Source organism: Doryrhamphus excisus, linkage group LG7 (genome assembly GCF_037039965.1).
Source record: "Doryrhamphus excisus strain RoL-2023G ecotype Guam linkage group LG7, RoL_Dexc_Guam_v1.1, whole genome shotgun sequence".
Taxonomy (NCBI): Eukaryota; Metazoa; Chordata; class Actinopteri; order Syngnathiformes; family Syngnathidae; genus Doryrhamphus; species Doryrhamphus excisus.
This window is the reverse complement of record NC_136363.1, coordinates 13957051-13980864: the sequence shown is the minus strand read 5'-3', so window position 1 is coordinate 13980864 and position 23814 is coordinate 13957051. Positions and strand designations below refer to the sequence as shown.

Here is a 23814-nt window from a genome sequence, read left to right as displayed (position 1 = left end):
AAAGAAGATAGATGATGGTAATGATATAAAGAAGATAAATGCTGGTAATGACATAAAAGAAGATGAATGCTGGAAATGATATACAATAAGATAGATGCTGGTAATGGTACAAAAAAGATAAATGCTGGTAATGATATCATGAAGTGAATGCTGGTAATGATGTAAAGGTAAAGTTTCACGTCACAGTAACAAGTCCTACTGCCTGGCTGTCATTGGACACAGTCAAGTCAAGGGGGAGGGGCTTATGAGTCCTGATTGGCTGAGAGAGATCTGGACTCCTGCTGTCCGGAGGTGAGTGTGTGGTTCAGCTGCTGAGGACGTTCTGAAGAACATGCTGGTCAAAGCGCCCAGGGAGAACATTCATGTGGCCCTCATCTGAGGAAATGCCACAGAACCTTGGAGAAGTGAACATGAAGGATTATTTGTTGTGGATTACAAGAGAACACGGTTCTGGTACTCAATTGGATTAAGCGAGTGGGAGGTGGATTACCCAACGTGCCTGCAGATCACCATGGAGACGCCAGAATAGAAATGCAACAGGTAGTTCCCTGACACATCTCATACAGACCTGTTGGAATTGGGTGGGATTGGCGGGTCTGAATGGAAGGCAGAAGAAGAAGTTGAGGGCCAAAGTGGTGTCGCTGCCACCATCTTGCCGACTTTGAGCAACTGGATTAAAAGGAATACGATGGCGTGCGTCCTGCTGTGATTGACAGCTATCATGTGTTGATTGACCAGTGAGTGTTGCGTTATGTGATCCATTTGAGCTCCCTAATTATGTCTGACCTTACACCTTTCACCAAGGAGACATGGACAGCCATTGGTGGGATCATGGTGAACCCGCCCCGATGTCCACGGTAAGCCCCGCCTCTTCTGTCTAGCGCCACTTTTGTGTTGTTTATTTCTTCCCACTCTGACCTCTCAGCAGTGGCGTCCGTCCAGGGATGGAGAGCGCCTCATTGGGCGGATTCTGCTCAACAAGATGACCAAAGACAGTTCGATTCCCACTGACACCGGAGCACTGCTCGGACTGAAGGTGCCACACGTGTCCTCTCCTGCCTTTGGTCCTCTGGGAGAGCCTGGTGTAACCTTCCCTGTACCTCCAGGTGGTCGGCGGGAAGATGACCGAGTCGGGTCGTCTCTGTGCGTTCATCACCAAAGTGAAAAGAGGAAGTCTGGCAGACACTGTGGGACACCTGAGGGCAGGTAAAGTGGTTTGCTAGTATTTGAGATTCCTGTCTTGAATGGACTTTTTCTTCTCTGATGAAGGCGACCAGGTTCTTGAGTGGAACGGCCATGTTCTCCAAGGCGCCACCTTCAACCAAGTTTACAACATCATCCTGGAGTCCAAATCAGAACCACAGGTGGAGCTGTTGGTGTCCCGACCAGTCAGGTGAGGTGATGAGGTGTTGAGAGAACGACTTCCTGGTAACCGCCCTAACGTCAGTGCTTCGATGTTTGCAGACCTGCAGGCTCCGCCCACATCCAGCCTGTCTCCAGTGACACTTTGCATTCAAGTTCAAATTCCTTTGAATGTCCTGTAAGTCCCAAGCACTGTGGAGGGACAGGTCTCAGGAAGTACTTTGTTTCAAGGCCGTCAGCCAATCAGCTGACAGTTTACAACACCTGCTTTTCTTCTACTTGCAGACTGAAACCAAGCGTCTTCTGGTTCCCAGACTTCAGGTATGTGATCTCCTCCACTCTCAAGGTCTGTGCTGGAGTCTAAAAGGTCAATCCCTGCCTGGTCCACAGCACATAGCTGTTAGCATAGCATAGCTGTTAGCACACAGGCTGAATGGTTATGATAAAAGTGGAAGAAGGAGGTAAGAATGTGATTATGGTTATGATAAAAGTGGAAGAAGAATGTGATTATGGTTATGATAAAAGTGGAAGAAGGAGGTAAGAATGTGATTATGGTTATGATAAAAGTGGAAGAAGAATGTGATTATGGTTATGATAAAAGTGGAAGAAGGAGGTAAGAATGTGATTATGGTTATGATGAAATTGGAAGAAGGAGGTAAGAATGTGATTATGGTTATGATGAAATTGGAAGAAGGAGGTGATATGTGTTTGAAATGAGACTGTAGTTCCTCTATATTGGCTTGGTCCTTGCTGGTGGTACTTCTACTTGTACTTCATCCTTTTTAACCATAGCAGTACTGTGATTAGCGTACTGGACTATGTGGGTTGGGTTAGGGGTGGGGTTGTCTTCTTTGGCCCTACTCATGAAAAGGTATGTTCAACCTTCATTTGACCTTCTCTTTGAGTGGGCCTGTCCAAGTGTTACATTTTCACTACTTTTGACACAACTTGCCATTCTCGGACCAGGAAGTGAAGACATTTTGAAAAACGCTGCTGGTGACACTCGAAGCTCAGTGGCCACGCCCGTTAGAACATCCTGGTGGAACTGTGAGCAGAAGATGTTTCAATAGCCAAGCACCACATTTATTGATCCATTCATGGATGACACACCGTTGTCGATGTTGAGAAGAGCAAGTTGTGTAAGAAGCAGAGAAACTTTCCAAGGTTTATGGGAGGTCAAATGAAGGTGACCTTCATCCTGGAAGCTCACAGCAAAGCCCAGTATCCCTAAGCATGTGTGAGTAAGTATTGTAAATAAGTAACATTGTCAGGAACAGATGCATGGTGGTATCGGAACTAAAGCATCCATCAGGCCGAGTGGCGTCATCCATCCAATGTCTGATCATTCTTATTAGCTGGATCACGTCATTCACGCTGGAAGGAGGACACCACTCTTATTGTAGCATCCATGCCAGGTGTTTTCCTTGCAGGTGAAGCTGTGGTACGATAAAGTTGGCCATCAGCTGATCGTTACCGTCCTTGGAGCTAAAGAACTTCCTGTTCGAGCAGACGAGCGGCCCAGGAACCTTTATGTCAAAATCTACTTCCTACCTGACAGAAGGTGAGGTGGTGAAATTGCAGCAGATACCTCCTTGTCACCTGCTAACTGGAACTTCACATCAGTGATCAGAGTAAGCGCAGGACGAAAACAGTGAAGAAGTTGACAGAACCTCGGTGGAATCAGACCTTCGTGTACTCTACGGTCCACCAACGGGAGATCTCAGAACGGATGTTGGAGCTGACCGTCTGGGATCAAGCGAGAGGTCATGAGGAGGACAGTCAGTTCCTTGGAGAGGTGGGAACAGGCCGTGCATCTGAAGCTTCACCGTTTGCATAAAATCAAGATATTTTATTCATCCTGAAGAAATTCTGGTCTCCAGTGGCAGCACTGGTTTGACAGCTCACGTGTTCTCCAGTAGCCACGGGAACAACATCTAGCTTCAACAGTAGCCATCATCACAAAGCTTGCCAACCTGGACGGATATCCTTGCACACGGGAGATTGCCTAATGTTCTTGAAGGTCTAATTGTGCTGTGGTTCCTCAGGTCCTGATTGGACTGGAGACCGCTCTCCTGGATGATGAGCCCCACTGGTACAAGCTTCAGAGGCCTGGCAGTGCCGCTCTGCCACGAGCCAACTCCTCCCCCTACCTGCAGAGGAGAGTACAGCAGCATGAACCACCTGCCAGGAGACTCCACTGTGAGTAAACGGCCGATGGCCATTTTGACATGACTGCCAGACACAAACCAGATTCCATGTCATACCTCTCATAGGACACTTTGTTTGGTTATATGAGCAAACACGTTTCAAGTCCAAGTTCTGGTCTTTGGTCTTGATGAAGGAATGAGTTTGTTTGGACACAACACAAGCTACTCTACTTCTTGTGTCTTCTCCATTGATTTATTTGGTTAACTACATCATCAACAACAACAGATCAATGAACCTACCTCAAACATCGTGAGAACCGTCCACTGACTGGTGTGGGACAGTGGTGGGAAAGTCTCGGCCCACTTCCTGCTTCTGTCACACTTCAACGTTCCAGATCATGAAAGACATTGAAATATTAGTCAATGACATCACAAATCGGTGCCCTCCGGTGGGCTAGTGGTTGGCGTGTTGGCCACACAGTCAGGAAGACCTGGGTTGGATGAATGGATGGATGAAGTAACAAATGTGCAAAAACACTTCTTCAGAAGACCGTGTGCTTCTCTTCAAGCAAACGTTGATGATTGGACCAGCCAGAAACGTCGCTGTTACCATAATAGGTCGCTTATGAGATCTTCATGTTTCTGCAGGTTCTCAGAGGTTCAGCGATGGAGACTTTTCTGATTACGACTGTGAGGATGGTATGATGGTGATATCAGGTGATCTCCATGTCATGCCTCATTGTTGCTTTGCCACGTCACATCCTGTTGCAGTCGCCAGCGGCTCAAACACTTGGGGGTCAAACAAGCGTACTTGCAGCTCAACGTCACGTGAAATCAGAGCAAAAATGCTTGCATGCATTGTTCTCGTGTACGCAAATGGGAAAAAGTTCTTACTAAGATAATCCATCATAAAGGAAACATGTTGAAGAACAACATGTTGAAGATCAAAGGCAGAGAGAGGTGGCTGAGGAAGCTGTGTCTCTTGTAGAGTGGAACCCAGTGGAACCCCATATGAACCCGCTCCAGCCTGACTGCCAAGCTACAGTTATACTCACACGAAGTACTGAAATATTGTTGAAACTCCAGGGCTGCACGATGGTTCGCGCACAAACCTCACAGCTAGGAGACCCGGGTTCAATTCCACCGTCGGCCATCTCTGTGTGCAGTTTGCATGTTCTCTCTGTGCATGTTCTCCGGGGACTCCGGTTTCCTCCGCCGTTCCAAAAACATGCTAGGTTAATCGTCCACTCCAAATTGTCCATAGGTATGAATGTGGGTGGGAATGGATGTTTGTCTATATGTGCCCTGTGATTGGCTGGCCACCAGTCCAGGGTGTACCTCGCCTCTCGCCCGAAGACAGCCGGGATAGGCTCCAGCACCCCTGCGGCCCTCGTGAGGATCAGAAGCGTCAGAAAATGAATGAATGAATGTTGAAACTCCAAAATGTTCCCAATGTATAGGTGGCTGATTATTCAACAACCACCATGAATATAAGATACAGGACGGGCATATGAAAAAGGAACATTCATCAGACATACTGGATATCAAAACCCACAACGCAAAAGTAATCAGGTCACACCCACAAAGCTGCTGTCATTTGAAAAGAAACGCGTGTAGAAATAAAGTACTAATTAGCGAATATGGAGTGTCCATGTCAACTGCAAGCCACTGGCAAGTAAGCTAACAGGGGCGCCACTGCATCGTTTACAACAAAGGACTTATCCATACACCTGCACCATCACCTGCATAGAAAAAGCCAGCCAAAGGATGACGTACTCAAGCAGGCTGGCGTGGTGTAAGACGTGTTCGAAGCATCATTTTTATTTTCTGCATTCATCATGTGTGACGCAGAAGATAGCTGATTCATCCACTTCTACAATTTCATGTCTTCATGCAACATACCATGCACACTCACTCAGTTGGAGCAAATCACTTCAACAGCATACACTGTTATTGGCATGAATCTACCAACCACTGTCTACTGCCACCCAATGTCTGCCCCCCATTCAAACACAATGGTCTGCAGGGCCTCCACTTCATACTTTGGTCATGTGAGTCAGTTGCTCAACACTTGTTCCAGGCTTGTTCTCTTATCCTTCCCAGAGTCCTGGCAGAAGGTCCGAAACCTCCATAGCTCCACCCACTCTCTGTGCGAGCACGTGCCATTGAATCATGGCTCACAATCCGATCTGGTTCTGATGAGGTCCCAGTCGCCAAGCCAGCTGGCTCCTCATAGGTAGGTGGCCGCTACTGAACGTGTTCTGTAGTCCAGGTGATGCATGCTGGGTCCCAGGTGAAGGACACCTTCCACATCAACGTTAGTTACTTCTCCATTCTTGCCTTCTGGCCTCTAACATCTGACCTGGCCTCCAGTGCCAACACTCTTTACCCTTTAAACCGTAAGGATGCTGTGCGGCTGCTGCGAGGCACCAAGCTCAGCCGAGCTTATTCTGACGTTGGCCAGTACAACAGCCTGGACAGGTAAACCTTACCATCTGACGGAGGACTGCCTGGAAGCAGTTTTCTATGTTCTGCTCCACATGTAGTCATAGTAGTTGAGCTTTTGTTGCAGTTGTGCCTGTAGTACTGGGACTCGCTGTGATCCATTTCGGGATTGTCTGTGTGTTCAGGAGGTCACTGAGGAGAAAGTCTGGGGCCAACTCTGTTGATTCTCATGACAGGTCCTGAAACACACCACGCAGACTCTCAGTAGTGCAAACAGTACAGCAGGTATTCGTAGTAATGAAATGAGCAAGTAGTCTTCATCTCTGTGTATAGTTACTCTGGAAGATTGTGCAATACGTCCTGGCCGAGTCACATGACAAATGGAATCGTAGAGGACTACAGGTGAGTCCAGGGACAGTTGAATTTGTTGTAGTATCAGAGATCCTGACACGCTTATGCTCTTCAGCCAGGACTTCATCCCAAACTTTCCCTCCGAAGCAGAACCCTTCGATGAGGAGTTGCTCAGGTAACCAGTGCTGTTCCTCACAATTGTAGAGCTAAGATTTATTGAAGGACATTTTCTGACAGGGTTAGCCCACAGGACGAATCTGTCCACATGAGTCCAATCGGAACCCCCTTGTGCAGTCGGCGAGGGCGCCAGTTGCCTAGCGTCCCACCCAAAGGTGCCCCCGATACAAGTAAGACTGGTAGCACTTCAAATCAACTCCAGTAGATCTTCTTGACTTCGACTATTTGCAGTAGCTTATGAGGTTAGGTTGACAATCATAAATAAAAACAACATAAATCCAATTAACATTCAGCCTAAATATTCTTCACTGCTCAGGAAATAACAATCAGGGTTTCCATCAAACTAGAAATCTTGGAAGCAACAATACAGTCTTACCAAAATCAGCAGTAGTTCTGTTCATAGTAGATTCCACAGTATATCAGTCAAACTACATAGTATTCATGATGTAAGTACACATCCATTTTGCTGTTATCCATCCAACCACTTCCTATGCCGTATATCCTTGCTGGACTGGTGGCCAGCCAATCACAGGGCACATATAGACAAACAACCATTCACACTCACATTCATACCTATGGACAATTTGGAGTGGCCAATTAACCTAGCATGTTTTTGGAATGGGGGAGGAAACCGGAGTACCCGGAGAACATGCAAACTCCACACAGAGATGGCCGAGGGGAGATTCCAACCCAGGTCTTCCCATCTCCTGACCGTGTGGCCTATATGCTAACCACTCCCCCACCGTGCGGCCCCTTTGCTATTAAACATTAAAAAGAAAAGAAACCAAAACTATTATCCCGGTGTCAACACAGCCAGTCAAAGCATCAGGAGATGGTGATTGCTGAGGTCACCTTTGCCACAGAGGAGCAACAGCGAATCAAGAGAGGACTTTGATATCATGTGATGTTTGTGACTTCTAATATGTCTTTTTATCTTTTCCAACCTTCTGTCTATCAGTTTGGGCCACGTCCACCAAAGTAGTCCCAAATGGAGGCAGAGCTCCTCTTACTCATCTTTCCCCTCCCCCCTCACAAAAACAGGCCCATCCCCATGTCAACAACGTAGCTGCTCCACTTATAAGAATACAAGCTCCTCCCCCAGCACCTGCCCAGCCCCGCCTAGCTTCACCTGAGACAGAACCACCTTTGGCCAACAGCTTGACCAACCACATGCCACAATTTCATCAAGACCCACCCTTGCCCCCCTCACCTAGCCTAGCTCCCCCTCCAACCGCCCCTCCCCTTCCATCTCCACCAGCTTCTGATCAAGCTCTGCCAGCCCCCAGCTGTTCTCGAGCCCCACTCCCATCGCCACCAGCTTCTGATCAAGCTCTGCCAGCCCCCAGCTGTTCTCCAGCCCCACTCCCATCGCCACCAGCTTCTGATCAAGCTCTGCCGGCCCCCAGCATTTCCCCAGCCCCGCCCCCACAAACTCCAGGTTTGTACCAAGCTACTTGGATGTGTTGGCGTTTAGTAAATCTCACAGCATTGCATGCTTTGTCGTCATTGGTGTGTTTTGCTTACATCACATCGGACATCACATGACGTGTGCCAGAGGCGGACAGACGCTCAGCAACACCTGGTGGTACCAGGAAAGGTACGTTTTTCAACATCTGGTCACGTCCAACAACAGCTTCAACAGCTTGTCTCTGCTACCTTGCAGAGGTCACATGGGAGGACCAGCAGAAGAAAACAGCGAATGGTACGCATCAACAGTGTTCCAGCGCTGTCCTGTCACTGTCCTGGTAGGATGAGGTAGTAACGTAGAGAGATCACCATCACTGTCCTGGACTCTATGGCTACTTGCTGACCAGGAGGTTCTGGAGGAGAAAGTGGGTCTTTGGACAGACACACAGTTGATAGCACAGTCCAAACAAGACAATGGCGTCGTCCTTTGTGATCCCCGTGGAAAGCACTTGTAATTAGGACCTTGCTGACTTGATAATTGTGGCGCCTGTTAAGCAACATCTGCACTCGTGTTCAAATGTGATCTGTGTCATCGCTGCTGTGAAATACCACTGCGTCTTGTGTCTCCACAGGTGTGATGAAAGATCCGGAGAAGGTGAGCACACCCGTTATCCATAATGTCATCGTGTCGTTCATGACATCCTGCTTCTCATTAGTGTCCACAGACCAGCCTCTCAGTAAAGTCCTCCCTCAGTGACATCAGTGATATGTCAGCTGAGTCCAACCTCCTTGGCAGCCAATCAGGTCAAAGCCTCAGGTGACTGGCTTGTCATGGCGACCACAGCAATGTCATGTTCTGCATATTTGATGTCTGAAATATGTTGTCTGCTTACCGGTGGCCGCAGTCATGCAGAAGATCTGGAGGGCCCCTCAGTGGACTTGGGGGAGGGATTAGGAGAAGTGACCACACTGCTGAAAAGTGACTCCGTGGATGAAGGAGAGGAGGAGGAGTCTGAGACGGCAAAGTAAAAGAACCAACCAATGTGATGGACTTTAGTGTCCCCCCCTTTTTAAGTGTCTTCCCTCTCTTGCAGGCCGTCAGCTGCTCCTGCTGCCAAGTCTTCCAGTGTGGGCGGAGACATTTGTTCACTGGGGCGCAACGATGATGATGATGATGACAAGAAACGGCGCTCCAGTTTTGGCGCCCGGATGATGGGAATGGTTGGACTGGGAAAGAAGAGCCAGAGCGCCTCACAGCTCAATCCAGAGGGTGAGTTCCAGTTTAGCCCCAGCGGTGTCAGGATCACCATGGCCCACTTTGAGGTCTGTGGTGGTCAAAGGTGAAGGTCTAAAAAGATATCAGGACCAGTAGCTCCACCTAGAACCAGTAACAAAGCCACTGGAAGACCGGTCGTGTGTGGCTTTTACTGTATATTGTGTCTGTCCAGAGGAAGAGAAGAAGAAAAAAGTAGTGAGACTTCCTGTTCAGAGGAGCATGGAAACCGGATTGGCAATCGAGTTTAAGTCTCGCTTCACTCGACAGCCGAGCCGTGACCCAGATGCAGATGACCCAAAGCCTGGCGCGTATGAGCCTTCCTCTTCACAGCTGCCATTTTGCTCCGTTGGATCCGTTCCTTAGTCATCATTGAATCTGTGTTTCAGGTTGATCTTTCCAGGAGTCAAGTTGGCTACCGACAAACACTTTACCGGCTTCCTGGAAGGGCTAGGACCTGCGCAGTTGGCCGGGAGGCAGACTTTGGCCACACCAGCCATGGGTACTGATCAATCATGCCTTAATAACAATGATCCAACAACTATCCACTACATTGTTCTGCTCTGGTGCTCTACTGGTCAGGAGATATCCAGATCGGCATGGTCTACAGGAAAGAGCGCCTGGATGTGGAGGTGATCCGAGCCAGGGGGCTTGTGGGTAAACAAGGCAACAAGAACACGCCAGGTAACGCCATGTACAGCCCCAAAGAAGGTTGTTGAGCACAGTGTAGAGTTGTAAAGCAGCAGCCAAGCCAAGGGAAAAGTACAGTCATCGTATCAACCATCCATTTGTGGCTGGGCAGAGGTTGGTCGCTCCATTGATCTGGAAAGAACAGATCTTCACTGTTCTAGAGGGAACAGTGATACTGTAGAGAAAGTAAAGTTGCAGACAGCACAGTCAACATCTCCAGATTGCCATAAGGGGTATGTGAATAAAAATGACAGACATTCGAGCCAAGTTGAGATTGAAGCAAGTGCAGAAGACAGGTGACAGCAAGAAGTTCTACATTGTGGTGGGTTTGATGAACAGATCTAGTAAGGACGTTTGATGATGACGTTATGCATCATGAAGGTCTTTCCAGATGACTGATGTTGAGAGCTGGTCATCTGACGTGGTGCTGTAAAAAATGGGTGTCTTTGCTGAGCTGTATGCGTCCGTCATTTCTTTGTTGGTTGGATGCACTATGTTAGGAAGCCCCCACTTCTTTGGGCGTTGCAGCCACTTTGTTGGGTAGTCATAGAATACAACATTTGTTGCACAGACAGACATGGAAATTCGATTCTACCCTTCACCTTGTCCTTGTTGACAAATGTTAATGCTGTGCATAAATGCAGAGATGAGTTTTAATCGTGTTAGCTGTGCGCTGTTGCGCATTTTTGCTCGGTGCATAATGCTATATGTGCTCCTATGCAGGGGAGTCTTTCGTCATTTGGGAGCCCTCCTACAGTGCATCCAGAAAGTATTCACAGCGCTTCACTTTTTCTACATTTTGTCATGTTACAGCCTCATTCCAAACTGAATTAAATTAATCTCTTACCTCAAAATTCTACACAAAATACTCCATTATGACAATGTGAAAAAAGGTTTTTTTTGACATGTTTTGAATTTATTAAAAATAGAAAACAAAAAAATGACATTTACATACAGTGAAGAAAATAAGTATTTGAACACCCTGCTATTTTGCTATTTCTCCCACTTAGAAATCATGGAGGGGTCTGAAATTTTCATCGTAGGTGCATGTCCACTGTGAGAGAGATAAACTAAAAAGAAAAATCCAGAAATCACAATGCATGATTTTTTAACAATTTATTTGTGTGATACAGCTGCTAATAAGTATTTGAACACCTGAGAAAATGAATGTTAATATTTGGTACAGTAGCCTTTGTTTGCTATTACAGAGGTCAAATGTTTCCTGTAGTTTTTCACCAGGTTTGCACACACTGCAGGAGGGATCTTGGCCCACTCCTCCACACAGATCTTCTCTAGATCAGTCAGGTTTCTGGGCTGTCGCTGAGAAACACGGAGTTTGAGCTCCCTCCAAAGATTTTCGATTGGGTTCAGGTCTGGAGACTGGCTGGGCCATGCTAGAACCTTGATATGCTTCTTACGGAGCCACTCCTTGGTTTTCCTGGCTGTGTGCTTCGGGTCGTTGTCGTGTTGGAAGACCCAGCCACGACCCATCTTCAATGCTCTGACAGAGGGAAGGAGGTTGTTCCCCAAAATCTCACAATACACGGCCCCAGTCATCCTCTCTTTAATGCAGTGCACTCGTCCTGTCCCATGTGCAGAAAAACACCCCCAAAGCATGATGCTACCACCCCCATGCTTCACAGTAGGGATGGTGTTCTTCGGATTGTACTCTTCATTCTTCTTCCTCCAAACACGCTTATTGGAATTATGACCAAAAAGTTCTATTTTGGTCTCATCTGACCATAAAACTTTCTCCCATGACTCCTCTGTATCATCCAAATGGTCATATGCAAACTTAAGACGGGCCTTGACATGTGCTGGTTTAAGCAGGGGAACCTTTCGTGCCATGCATGATTTCACATCATGACGTCTTAGTGTATTACCTACAGTAACCTTGGAAACGGTGGTCCCAGCTCTTTTCAGGTCATTGACCAAGTCCTGTCGTGTAGTTCTGGGCTGATTCCTCACCTTTCTTAGAATCATTGAGACCCCACGAGGTGATATCTTGCATGGGGCTCCACTCCGATTGAGATTGACCGTCATGTTTAGCTTCTTCCATTTTCTAATGATAGCTCCAACAGTGGACCTTTTTTCACCAAGCTGCTTGGTAATTGCTCCGTAGCCCTTTCCAGCCTTGTGGAGGTGTACAATTTTGTCTCTGGTGTCTTTGGACAGCTCTTTGGTCTTCGCCATGTTACAAGTTAAAGTCTTACTGATTGTATGGGGTGGACAGGTGTCTTTATGCAGCTAACGACCTCAAACAGGTGCATCTGATTCAGGATGATACATGGAGTGCAGGTGGACTTCTAATGGGCAGACTAACAGGTCTTTCAGGGTCAGAATTCTAGATGATACACAGGTGTTCAAATACTTATTTGCAGCTGTATCACACAAATAAATTGTTAAAAAATCATGCATTGTGATTTCTGGATTTTTCTTTTTAGTTTATCTCTCTCACAGTGGACATGCACCTACGATGAAAATTTCAGACCCCTCCATGATTTCTAAGTGGGAGAAATAGCAAAATAGCAGGGTGTTCAAATACTTATTTTCTTCACTGTAAGTATTCACAGCCTTTGCCATGAAGCTCAAAATTGAGCTCAGGTGCATCTTTTTTCCACTGATCATCCTTGAGATCTTTCTACAGCTTAATTGGAGTCCACCTGCAGTAAATTCAGTTGATTGGACATGATTTGGAAATATAATAACTGTCTATATAAGGTCCCACAGTTGACTGTGCATGTCAGAGCACAAACACCAAGCATGAAGTCAAAAGAACTGTCTGTAGACCTGCGAGACAGGATTGTCTTGAGGCACAAATCTGGGGAAGGATACAGAAAAAATTCTGCTGCTTTGAAGGTCCCAATGAGCACAGTGGCCTCCATTATTCGTAAATGGAAGACGTTTGGAACCACCAGGACTCTTCCTAGAGCTGGCCGGCCTTCTAAACTGAGCGATCGGGGAAGAATGGCCTTAGTCAGGGAGGTGACCAAGGCCCCGATGGTCACTCTGTCAGAGCTCCAGCGTTCCTCTGTGGAGAGAGGAGAGCCTTCCAGAAGGACAACCATCTCTGCAGCAATCCACCAATCAGGCCTGTATGGTAGAGTGGCCAGACGAAAGCCACTCCTTAGTAAAAGGAACATGGCAGCCCGTCTGGAATTTGCCAAAAAGCACCTGAATGACTCTCAGACCATGAGAAACAAAATTCTCTGGTCTGATGGCTTTCGTCTGGCCACTCTACCATACAGGCCTTGGTGTTTGTGCTCTGGCATGCACAGTCAACTGTGGGACCTTATATAGACAGTTATTATATTTCCAAATCATGTCCAATCAACTGAATTTACTGCAGGTGGACTCCAATTAAGCTGTAGAAAGATCTCAAGGATGATCAGTGGAAAAAAGATGCACCTGAGCTCAATTTTGAGCTTCATGGCAAAGGCTGTGAATACTTATGTAAATGTGATTTTTTTGTTTTCTATTTTTAATAAATTTAAAAAAAGTCAAAAGACAAACTTTTTCACATTGTCATAATGGAGTATTTTGTGTAGAATTTCGAGGTAAGAGATTAATTTAATACAATTTGGAATGAGGCTGTAACATGACAAAATGTAGAAAAAGTGAAGCGCTGTGAATACTTTCCGGATGCACTGTATTTCAATTTGGCTCAGCCTCCTATTGACATTATTTCCTTATTGAATTGTACTATTTCCATGCTGTTGTAGACCAAAGCACAGCAAAGGAGCAAAAAGATCCCACTTCACCACAGCGTGTTATTAGAAATGTACCAAAATGTACCAGGAGATACAGCCCTGATCAAAATCTTAAAGGGGACCTATAAACGTAGTTAGAATGTTGTATTCTGGTGTTAAACCATGCCAAAGGTTCAGATAAATGAGGTTTGTGCATTTTGGAAGTGATTCCTGAAAGAGGTTTGGGATGGCTGTAAACACTGGGTTTGAAAAGGTGTGGTAAAACTGCCCCTTTGTGATGTCACAGAGAGGCGGACTTCCTAATATGGGCGTGATAAACTCTTTGACCAGCTACTCTGTTTACGAAACAAGCTCAGGCAGACGTTATTGTATTTGGTGATCCCCAGCAAGATAAAAATATTTTCATCTGTCAACAACATTTCACACGGGACAGTTTATGTGAACATGAACATGAAATATCTGCCAAACTGTTCCTGGAGCCAGAAGCAGCGCCGGCAAAGGTGCATTAATTTTGAACACCCTGTTCGTCCACACGGCACCCTCATGTCTGGCTTCTGAGCTCCACCACACCAACGGCTACTCTGACAGTGTGTCCGATAGCAGGCCAGCTTGCTACACGTTCGGCTTCTCCTGAGCTCTACTGCACCAGCTGCGTTACACCTCTCTTGAGTTCATACAAGTTTCGTCAGGCGTCTCCAGCCAGTCGATCATGAGCTACCAGTAGCTCCTAAACACCTTTTAATTAAATCTCCAGAGACTTTATTCATTTATTATAACTCCTATACCAACTTTATTAGAAAGTGGGCTTCCTTCCTAGTTAGTTAGCACTTTGGGTGTGTGACCAATCACAACAGAGTGGGCGTGCCCAGAGGCGGGCCGTGGGTGGAATGAATTAAAACAGACTGTTTTGGTGGGAAGCACAAATCCAAGGAAATCCAGCTGGAATAGGTGCAGATTCTGGAAGATCTAAGTTTTCTGTGTGAGTTCTTGTGTGTAGCTGCTCTATAGGAGTCCACAACTGAATACAAAGGGTGGACAAATGAGCATAATAGGTCCCCTTTCAGACCAGTGTCAAAATAGTGAGAATGTAGCTTTTGCACATTTGGATCTTAAGTAGGTTTTAAGTAGAGTACAATATGCAAAAGCAACAAGGGGGAGTGAGACAAAAAAAAAACTTACAAAAAAGTCATTTATTAAAAAGAAGAATTCAGGTGAAATAGGCTATTTATGGGCTGATCAAAAGTTGAAGACTGTGGCTCTAAAAATGATAAACATGTCTCAGAAGGACTCAGTAATGAGGAGTGCCAGCTTTCTTGTTCTTCAGGCATGCTTGATGAGAGTGTTTCCAGGAGGCTATTGGGAACATTGGTCCAAGTGGTGAAGATGATATCACCAGAGGCATCAGCTGTCTGGAACCAGTTTTGCAACCTTCCCTTGCCATCAATCCCGAAATGTTGAGGAACCCAGCTGTTTACCCACAGAAGAGGGCTTCAGTCATGAGGGATGCTGTTTGATGACCCTGAACCACCCGAAGCTCCAGTGTTCCACTGATTGAAAAAGCATGCCAGCTCACGATGGACCCCCTCCACTGTTCCGGGTAGAAAACATCTCAGGTGGATCTCCTTGTCATGCCAGGAACATTGGAAGTCATCTGGACCGTAAAGGTTACATCAGACTTTTTTCCACCTTCCAATGTCCTATGTTTGATGCTCCCTGGCAAAGTCTAAACAGGCAGTGGCGTTGAAGGAGACCTGGTCTTTTGATTACATTTTGGTTTTTGAAGCCTTATCCTGTAGATGGCGTCTGATGGTTATTGGGCTGGAGTCAGCACTAGTAAGGGCCTTCTTTTGGGTCCAGGACTGCCCCGCGTGTTGACGGACAGTCCATCGGATCCTTCGGCTTGGTGCAGGTGTCATTTTTTTGGAGGTCTAGCCCTTTACTTTTTTCTCCGGTAATGCTGAGGATCTTTCCAAAAAGTGGAATGACTGTCTTCCTGCGTCCAAGCTCAGCAGCAAAGGCATGCTGCCAGAGGCCTGGCTGATGGAGCTCCACCATCCCACCATGTTCAGGAAGAGAAAGCTTCTTAGCTTTAGCCATCAGGGGGCTGACCGTGTCAATGTGGAAATGACCATTTGGAGCAGAGTTTGACTTTTATAGCCTATGGTCTTAAACTTTTGATCAGATCAAAAACAACCCATTTTACTTTCTTATTCTTAATGACAAGTTCGAAATGCTTATAATAATAATAATCATACATTTTATTTCAAAGCGCCTTTCAGGACACCCAAGGTCGCTGTACAGAAGATATAAAAACACCAATATAAAATACAAAATAAAAGAGAAACAATAAATAAGAACATACAATAAAATAGGGGGGGGGGGCATGTGATGCAGTGAGGGAATAAGCTAGTTTGAACAGATGAGTTTTGAGTTGAAGATGGGAAGGGTGGCAGAGTTACGGAGGTCAGGTGGCAATTCCAGAGTTTGGGAGCAGAGCGGCTGAAAGCTCTGCTCCCCATAGTGCTAAGGCGTGCAGAGGGAACAGTGAGATGGATGGAGGAGGAAGATCTGAGGGAGCGGGAGGGATTGACAATGTGGACGAGGTCAGAGAGGTAAGGGGGGGGCAAGGTGGTGGATGGACTTGAAGGTGAACAGAAGGATTTTGAAGGTGATTCTATGAGTCACTGGGAGCCAGTGGAGTTGCTGCAGGATGGGGTGATGTGGTGGGATGAGGGGGTCCTGGTGATGATCCGGGCAGCAGATTTCTGAACCAGTTGTAGCTTATGGAGGGATTTTTGAGGGAGGCCGAAGAGGAGAGCGTTACAGTAGTCAAGGCGGGAAGTGACAAGGCTATGGACGAGGATGGCGGTGGTGTGGGGTGTGAGGGAGGGACGGAGACGATTAATGGAGCGCAGATGGAAGTAAGCTGACCTGGTGACGTTATTTGATGTGGGATTGAAAGGTAGTGTGCTGTCGAGGATGACACCCAGACTCTTGACCTGAGGGGAGGGGGAGACTAAGGAGCTGTCGATGGAGAGAGAGAAGGGGTCAACTTTAGATAAGGTGGATTTGGTGCCAATGAGTAAGAATTCAGCTTTATTGCTGTTAAGTTTCAGAAAGTTGTAGGTGAGCCATGATTTTATTTCAGAGAGACAGGAGGTGAGGGAGGGGGGTGGGAGTGTAGGGTTAAGTTTGGAAGAAAGGTAGAGCTGGGTGTCATCCGCGAAGCAGTGGAAGTGAATGTTAAATTTGCGGAAGATATGGCCGAGGGGGAGAAGGTAGGTTATGAAGAGAAGGGGCCCCAGGACAGAGCCCTGGGGCACACCTGTAGTGACTGGGGAGGGGTCGGAGGAGAAAAACTTATGCTTATTGTAGCTCTACATAAAACCTCATTAAGGTCCAAACATGCTAAATACATATTCTACCTATTTTTACGCTTGTCTTAAGATCAGGTGTGTGTCTTATCTTATGACATGATTTTTTTATCATCATAAATATTTCATCATATATCAAAGATGTTTCAATGTGCGGTTTGTGTTTTTTGAGCATGTTGAGCATGAGTAGGGGCTACATGACTTGCAGCTGGATGTCTGCAGGGGTGCACAACTGTGTAATCACTGATCTTGAGTAAGTAAAGTAAACAGCAAAGATCTAGATCAGTGGTTCCCAGACTTTTTACAGTGGCGTACTCCTTCAAACAAGTGACCTGAAGCCATGACCCCATGACCCCAGACCACAGTTATGGTTTAAAGTCTGCATCGTCATTTGGTGCCAAATTGAAGGGGAGTGTTTACCAGCAAAAGCAGGATCCAAGTAGGAAAATACATACCAGCGACCATAAAGTCTTCACCCCCAGGGACGGCTTTTCACCACTGAGCATACACCGTCTCCTTTCTGCTTTGTTCTTCTCACGCCGTGAGGCCTTCAGATACACTCGTAATTGTGTGTTTGGAGCTAATGGTTTTTTTATCCATATTCACATACCCCCTATTCCAATTGGTGTCGCCCACTTTGGGAAGCCAGGATGTAAAGAAATGCCAGTAAAGCTCTGAAGAACAGACAGCACAGCCAAGTCAAGATGTGATTAGCTGACACAGACTGCTGTGATGCAGCTGCATACGTGAAGGTCTACCTGATGGATAACGGCAAATGTTTGCTGAAGCGAAGAACTCGCCTGGCCAGAAAGACACTGGAACCGCTTTATCAACAGCAGCTGCAATTTGAAGAAAATCCAGAGGGCAAAGTTTTACAGGTAAGATTGGGATGAGTGTGCTCACGAACGTTCATACTAACTGTTGTATTCATACAACTAACTAACTAGTTCATACTAACTCCTCAAACTCGCAGATCATCGTTTGGGGTGACTATGGAAGGATGGACCATAAATCCTTCATGGGCGCCGCTCAGGTTCTACTGGATGACCTGGACCTCTCCAACATGGTGATTGGCTGGTTTAAACTGTTTCCTGCCACCTCACTGGTGGACCCTGCTTTGGCTCCTCTGACCAACAAAGACACAGAGGGCGGGGCACAGTAGGAACATCTGGAAAAGTACCGCCTACGATCCTCCCCTGATGTTCTGGTACTCAAAAGGAAGCATCTGTGATGGCTGTTTCTGGACCAGTCCTTTTATACCAGACATTACAGTGCTAGCGAGTCACCAAAAGCATCCCTCGCCAAAATGGGCAGAGCAAGAACTCAGGAAGAACTTGATCCATCAGGACACCAATCCATGCTTCCAACGGGAGGTTCTGCTTCTGTATGTGGACAAACTGCGGAGGGTAAAAAGGCACATTCAGTTGACAAATGAAAATATAAGGTCTGTGGCTTTTATCACAACCCCACTCTAGTGACTGTAAACCCAAATAAAAAGTCTAAAAACTGAATCCATGAGCCTTCAGATCCTTCCCAGTGCTTTTGTCATATTCCAAAATAAATGAAGCCAATGAACTTACGTTTGAAACTTTAATCTTTCCATTTGAAATGTCCAAACAAAAAGAAAAAGCGCAAACAAGCATGCAGGTCAGAGAACACAACAATGAGGAGAAATAAGAATAAATAGCTCAAGTACCAAAAGACGGCAACACAAAAATACTGGCAGGTCCTTCCATGGCTTCAGGAAGATGAAGATGACATCCAGGACTGAACAGTCCTTCTCTGCGTCTTGCTGCCACGACCAAGATCACGCCAACAAGTCCACAAACATTTGTGAACTCATTGGGCTGAATATATAGGACTTTTTCCCTTTAGAATCAGAGACCACAATGGTGAGCACATGTCGAACGGAAATGTAGAATTTGCAAAATGAGCACTTTTGGTTCTTGCTGTAGGGATCCCAAGGATCACCCTGGTGCTGGATCACTTCTAAAGCCAGGGGACAGGGACGGGACACTCTTAGTTTCTGACCTGGGAGAATGCAGTGCGAGTGACTAAACACCAAACAGGGTTCAAAGATTCTCACTATGGTCTCGATCCAGGGGGGGTGAAAATGTGACACAGTCAACATGAAAGAGCTAAGTCATTTTCTGAGGGCTTTAAGTTGCATTGGACTTAGCAAGTTTAAAAAGAAATTGCTTAAATAGGTTTCTCATCTGCTGCAGCACACAAAATTCCCGGTCCAGACAGAACACAAGCTAACATGCTAATCAGTTAGCAGCTACAGCGGTACCGCTCGCATGTTAGCCAGCATCTTAGCCTGGAGCCTGTTAGCACAGCTGCAGGAGCTCATCATCGCTGCTCTCCATCTTGCCCCCCACCTCCAGACATGCATCAGGGATCCGGGCGGTGTGAACCTTTCCGCAGTGTTCGCATGGGCCATCCCACCCTGCTTGTGTGCAGTTCCCACGGGGTTGTCGTAGTGCATAACTTGTGTTGGAGGAGGGAGGTGGCTCCAACAGCGGTTGTCGAACGTCACTGAACGACGAGGAGTCCGAATCTGGGATCAGAAGCTCCACGTCCTCCTCTTCCTCCCCGCTGCCTCGCTGCTCCGTGGACTCAGTCCTGGCCCTCCCTGTGTCCGTTTGGTGCAGTGGACTGCGACCGGTCCAAGTCTGGTTCTGACCGGTTCTCATCAGGTTCCTGGTGAGTCGGTGCAGGCTCTGGGCCAGACGCTGCAGGGTGGAAGTGGCCGGGGATCGGAACGACAAGGAGTCATTGTGACATATGCCTGGATTGTCCGTTACCATGGTGACTGGGCTGGCAGGGGGTTGAGCCTCCCTGGGATTGTTTTGGAGTTGGCTGGGGGCAGCTGGTAGGTTTATGGGGGCCGTGGAGGGCATCATAGATACTGAACTAGAGGGCGGGGTCTTCTGGGGAAGCGGGGCAACAGGACCACCCACCGCACCAACGGCACGCTCCCTACCTCTCTCACTCTCGGTGTCAGTGTCATCAGAGTCTGGGGAAAGCAGGTCTGATCCGGAACTTCCAGTTCCAGCACTGTCCTCCAGGTCAGCAGAGACCAGGGCCAAAGATGCCGACTGTCGCGAGTGGGAGAAATTGAAGAGGCTGCGCCACAGGTTGCTATGACGACCGGCAGAGGGGAGGCGCAAAGTGGTGAAGCCGAGCTGAGACCGGACTGCCAGACGCAGGTTTTCCAGAACGGACGCCTGAGGGATGACAGGGTGAAGATGATCGTTCTTTCCGACCGAAGTGTTATTCGACCATCTTATTTGGTCATGTGGACATATTAAATCTTTACCTGGCTCCCAGAGCACACTGGGAAATCCTCCACAGGCGGGATCAAACCCTGAGCTATTAGTTGGCCATATGAGGGCGGGGCTTCCCTCCTCAGCAGCTCCGCCTCAACTCTGGACAGCTGGGTCTCGAAAGACCTGTGAGCGAGCAATCAGTCATCAGCTGAAAAGTGGAATCTAAGCATTGGACGTTGTAGGCTTGTGCACGCTCACCTGCGTTCAAACATGCGCAGCGAGTAGAGTTTACACGTGCACCCGAGGGCGATGACTAGCAGGAGGCCGCAGACGAGGCTGCCGATTACTGCAGCTGTGATCACTCTGGTGGGAACGACGACGGGACAACTTTCTTCGTCACTGCCGTCACCGCAGTCGTCCTGGGCGTCGCACACCCAGGACTCGAACACACATCGGTTATTCTGGACAAAGGTCAAGATTCACACACTGGTCACACGCTTAGCTGTTTTTGTATAATACCTTGCAGTGGAAGTTCCCGGGTTGGCAGAAGAAGCAATTCTTCTCATCGGAACCGTTGGGGCAGCGGTTCTGGTAGTTACAACGGTCTGATCGAGGATAACAGGCTCCGTTTCTGGAACAGGGGAACTCGTCCTCCTGACATGTGGAACAGTTCAATTCGTCCCGGCCGTTAGGACAGTGCCAGTAGCCGTCACAGCGTTGCTGCTCGGTGTAGCAGCCCCAGTTCCCCCCACAAGGAACCTCCCAGGGCAGGCAGAAGCCATCCACCTGAGGAACAGAACACAGAAGAATAGAACCCAATGTGGCCTTGAACAACACAATAAGATCTGGTGTAGAAGAACCTGGTAGGTGACATTGAAGCCTCTGGCGGCATTGATCTTGTCGGCGTAGAAATGGACTCGCAGCTGGCCAGATGACGACACCACCACCACGGGTGATCTGGAGTCGAAGGCTGTCAGCACCCTGAGAAGGCGGCGAGGGTTCTCCTTGAGGCCGTCATACACCTTGACATAGTCACCGTACCCTGTTCCGTCCAGTTTGAAGTCTGTGAAGCGCAGAATGACCTGCGGGAGCAAACGGCTGTTTCAGCATTTCCACTGCAGACGCAATCTTTGCTTTCAGCCAATCCACACCTTCCTGTGGTCGCCAGTGTCAATCAGCCATGTGCAGTTACTCCCTGGAGGGTAGAAGTCAGGATAATTTGGAGAGCTGAAGGAGCCGTAAAAGTTCCTCAACCAGTCTCCGCATGTTGGTACGTCACAGTCAATTTCATCTCCCAGATCCTGAGAAAGGGGGGGGGGTGAACAGTTAAGCCAAAGAAGCCAAAGTAAGCTAAGGGAAATAGAACTAAGTGACCTGGCAGTCGATGCTGCCGTCACAGCGGAGGCTGTGGGGCAGACATGTGTAGATTCGGGTGTAGCGGGACAAGCAGGGGAACTGGTTCAGGCCGCAGGGTTGAAATGAAAACGGTGAGTCTACACACAGGTCTTCATCGGAATTGTCCCCACACTCGTCCATGGAGTTACAACGCCACCAGTCGGGGATGCACTTCCCATTGGAGCAGTGAAACTGGTCCACATCACAGCTGGAAACATCAGGCTTCCCTACAAAGACACGGCACAGTCACACAGGACCATGTCTGTTCATTGTGCAGCACCTCTTCACACTCACCTGTGACATAGGACAGTCGGAAACCTTTTCCTGTCAGAGTGTCGTCAGAGTGGAAGTGAATCCAGACGTGGTCCTGGGATGAGATGTAAGGAGGTGGCAGGGACGAGCCACACACTCGCAGTCCATCCAGGTTCTTGTAGCTGCTGATTGACATCCAGTCTGACGAGCAACGGTGTGAACCCTGCAGGTCGAAATCCTGGAAGCTACAAGTGAGGAATTTGTCAGTCCACTCGTGACATGTGAGCCGTGGCCACATTGTACCTGATGGTGACGGTGTCTCCAGGTCGGCCTCGGATGTTCCAGCTACAGTTGAGGCGCGTTGGGTACTGGAAGGGCCAACCGGGGCTCGTGATGATGCCGCTGGATGCACGTAACAGCTCAGACGAGTCGCCGCATGCTGAGGGTGATATAGATTGAGCTTTGATTGACACATGAACGTACCCATCAACTCATCACCTCACCATTGGAGATCCCAGACATGAAAAGGTTTTCGTTCCTCTGGGAGGCAGCAACGCATCCTGCAGACACACACACGAAAGTACTGGTTGAGCTTGAAGCAAATGACACAATCATTTTAGCAGCTATACTTGCGGTTCTCTCGTTGCCATGGAAACTATATTTGCTGTGTTGGCATTAGCAGCATTAGATTCTCCTACACGGATGAGATGTTGGGATGTCTGTTTGTTTTCAAGTAGAATTCCCCATACTGCCTCGTTATGAATGAGCCAGCAAAGCCAGTGTTGATGTAGCTGTGTGCGCCAATGTAAACATCACCCCCCTGACGCCTGAAGAGTGGTGTCGGACATAGTTGATAGGTTGCGCCTTTAAGTCGATGCCTAGCGAGCTCTCATGCCATGGACGCAGGTTCGAACCCCGGGGGTGCACGGGGTGGACCAGCAACACAGCATTCTCACAATGTGATGTGTCACGTCTAGTGTGACGTACAAAATACATAGAATACACTTTCACATCGCAGGGACGTTTCCTCACAAGGATAGGACGGTAAAAAAAGACACAAATGGACAGCCGGTCTGTCCTTAGTCGAAAATGTGTGCCGACTTTTAGTGCTGCTCAGAAAAGTCATGCTATGTCGGACAGAAGACTCACCTGAAAAGAGGAGCAGGTAGACACCTGAACAGACCATGACGAAGATGACGGTAACGATGAGTCCAAGGTCACAAATCTACCTGACAGTTAGCTTAGCAAAGCACAAAGCACTGGACAATGGAGATGAATGCTAAGCTAAAGCTAACAAAGACGCTACAGTTAGCTACTTAGCACAATGAACCAGGACCATCCATGACGGCAACTGCTTTCCTCTCACTTATACGGAATCAAGTCGGAATGTGTGTTGTATATACAATATACCAATTGCACGCTAGCAAACCTGAGACGAGTGCAATTTCACATGCTAAGCGGCTACTTGTACAAAAAGCAAGCGCAGATCGACTCATCGAGTGGCCGACTAGCCGCTGCATGCTAATGTGGCGAAGCAAGCAGCCTGGCCGCGCTCAAACTCTTCAGTAAAGGCATGAAGGCCCAGTTGGCCGCCAGATTTGTCCGCAGAGGAAGTCTCAAAAGCGGCGTGCAACACAGAGAACGTCGCCTTTTTTTAGCTACAACCCGCTACATTTCTATTGTATTCTAGTTGTCACAACAGCAAGGCCCCGCCTCCTTCAAAGTGACGTCACATGACAACTTGGCGTCATCCACGTGAGCTGCAATAAAACCCTTCTGCTGACACTAAGTGATGCGCGATACCACAGACTTGCTTTCCGACACGATGGGAAGACCTGGGTTGGAATCTCCACTGGCCATGTCTGTGTGGAGTTTGCATGTTCTCCCCGTGCATGCGTGGCTTTTCTCCGAGTACTCCGGTTTCCACCCACATTCCAAAAACATGTTCGCTTCATTGGT

General features: G+C 47.7%; 2 protein-coding genes across 7 annotated transcripts; one reads left to right on the top strand and one right to left on the bottom strand.

Annotated features, from left to right (window-relative positions):
- Window positions 1–262: 262 nt before the first annotated feature.
- On the top strand, window positions 263–18524 carry LOC131101969 (regulating synaptic membrane exocytosis protein 2-like). Of its 6 annotated transcripts, none has more exons than XR_013627735.1 (29): window positions 263–737; window positions 805–857; window positions 926–1036; window positions 1107–1206; window positions 1270–1393; window positions 1465–1540; window positions 1648–1683; window positions 2793–2923; window positions 2986–3157; window positions 3408–3561; window positions 4158–4226; window positions 5613–5745; window positions 5883–5990; window positions 6140–6190; window positions 6288–6356; window positions 6421–6480; window positions 6543–6652; window positions 7441–7920; window positions 8038–8079; window positions 8146–8184; window positions 8522–8544; window positions 8606–8706; window positions 8795–8914; window positions 8984–9159; window positions 9338–9473; window positions 9552–9664; window positions 9745–9846; window positions 17586–17814; window positions 17910–17927. XR_013627735.1 is itself a non-coding variant. In XM_058047396.2 (29 exons), exons 2-29 carry the CDS (start codon window positions 810–812, stop codon window positions 18096–18098), a joined length of 3213 nt encoding a protein of 1070 aa, XP_057903379.2. In that variant the 5' UTR covers window positions 266–540; window positions 808–809; the 3' UTR covers window positions 18099–18524. The 6 variants fall into 6 exon arrangements, 5 of the variants coding, with proteins under 5 accessions (XP_057903379.2, XP_057903378.2, XP_057903377.2 ...); XM_058047396.2 differs by having other exon boundaries at window positions 266–540; window positions 808–857; window positions 17675–17814; window positions 17910–18524; XM_058047395.2 differs by having other exon boundaries at window positions 266–540; window positions 17675–17814; window positions 17910–18524.
- lrp12 (low density lipoprotein receptor-related protein 12) lies at window positions 18513–23746 on the bottom strand. The gene is made up of 11 exons (XM_058046972.2): window positions 23005–23746; window positions 22359–22415; window positions 22159–22294; window positions 21898–22100; window positions 21583–21830; window positions 21360–21509; window positions 21069–21290; window positions 20728–20994; window positions 20467–20669; window positions 20259–20391; window positions 18513–20166 (listed from the first exon to the last, which is right to left on the bottom strand). Exons 1-11 carry the CDS (start codon window positions 23039–23041, stop codon window positions 19267–19269), a joined length of 2556 nt encoding a protein of 851 aa, XP_057902955.2. The 5' UTR covers window positions 23042–23746; the 3' UTR covers window positions 18513–19266.
- Window positions 23747–23814: the final 68 nt, after the last annotated feature.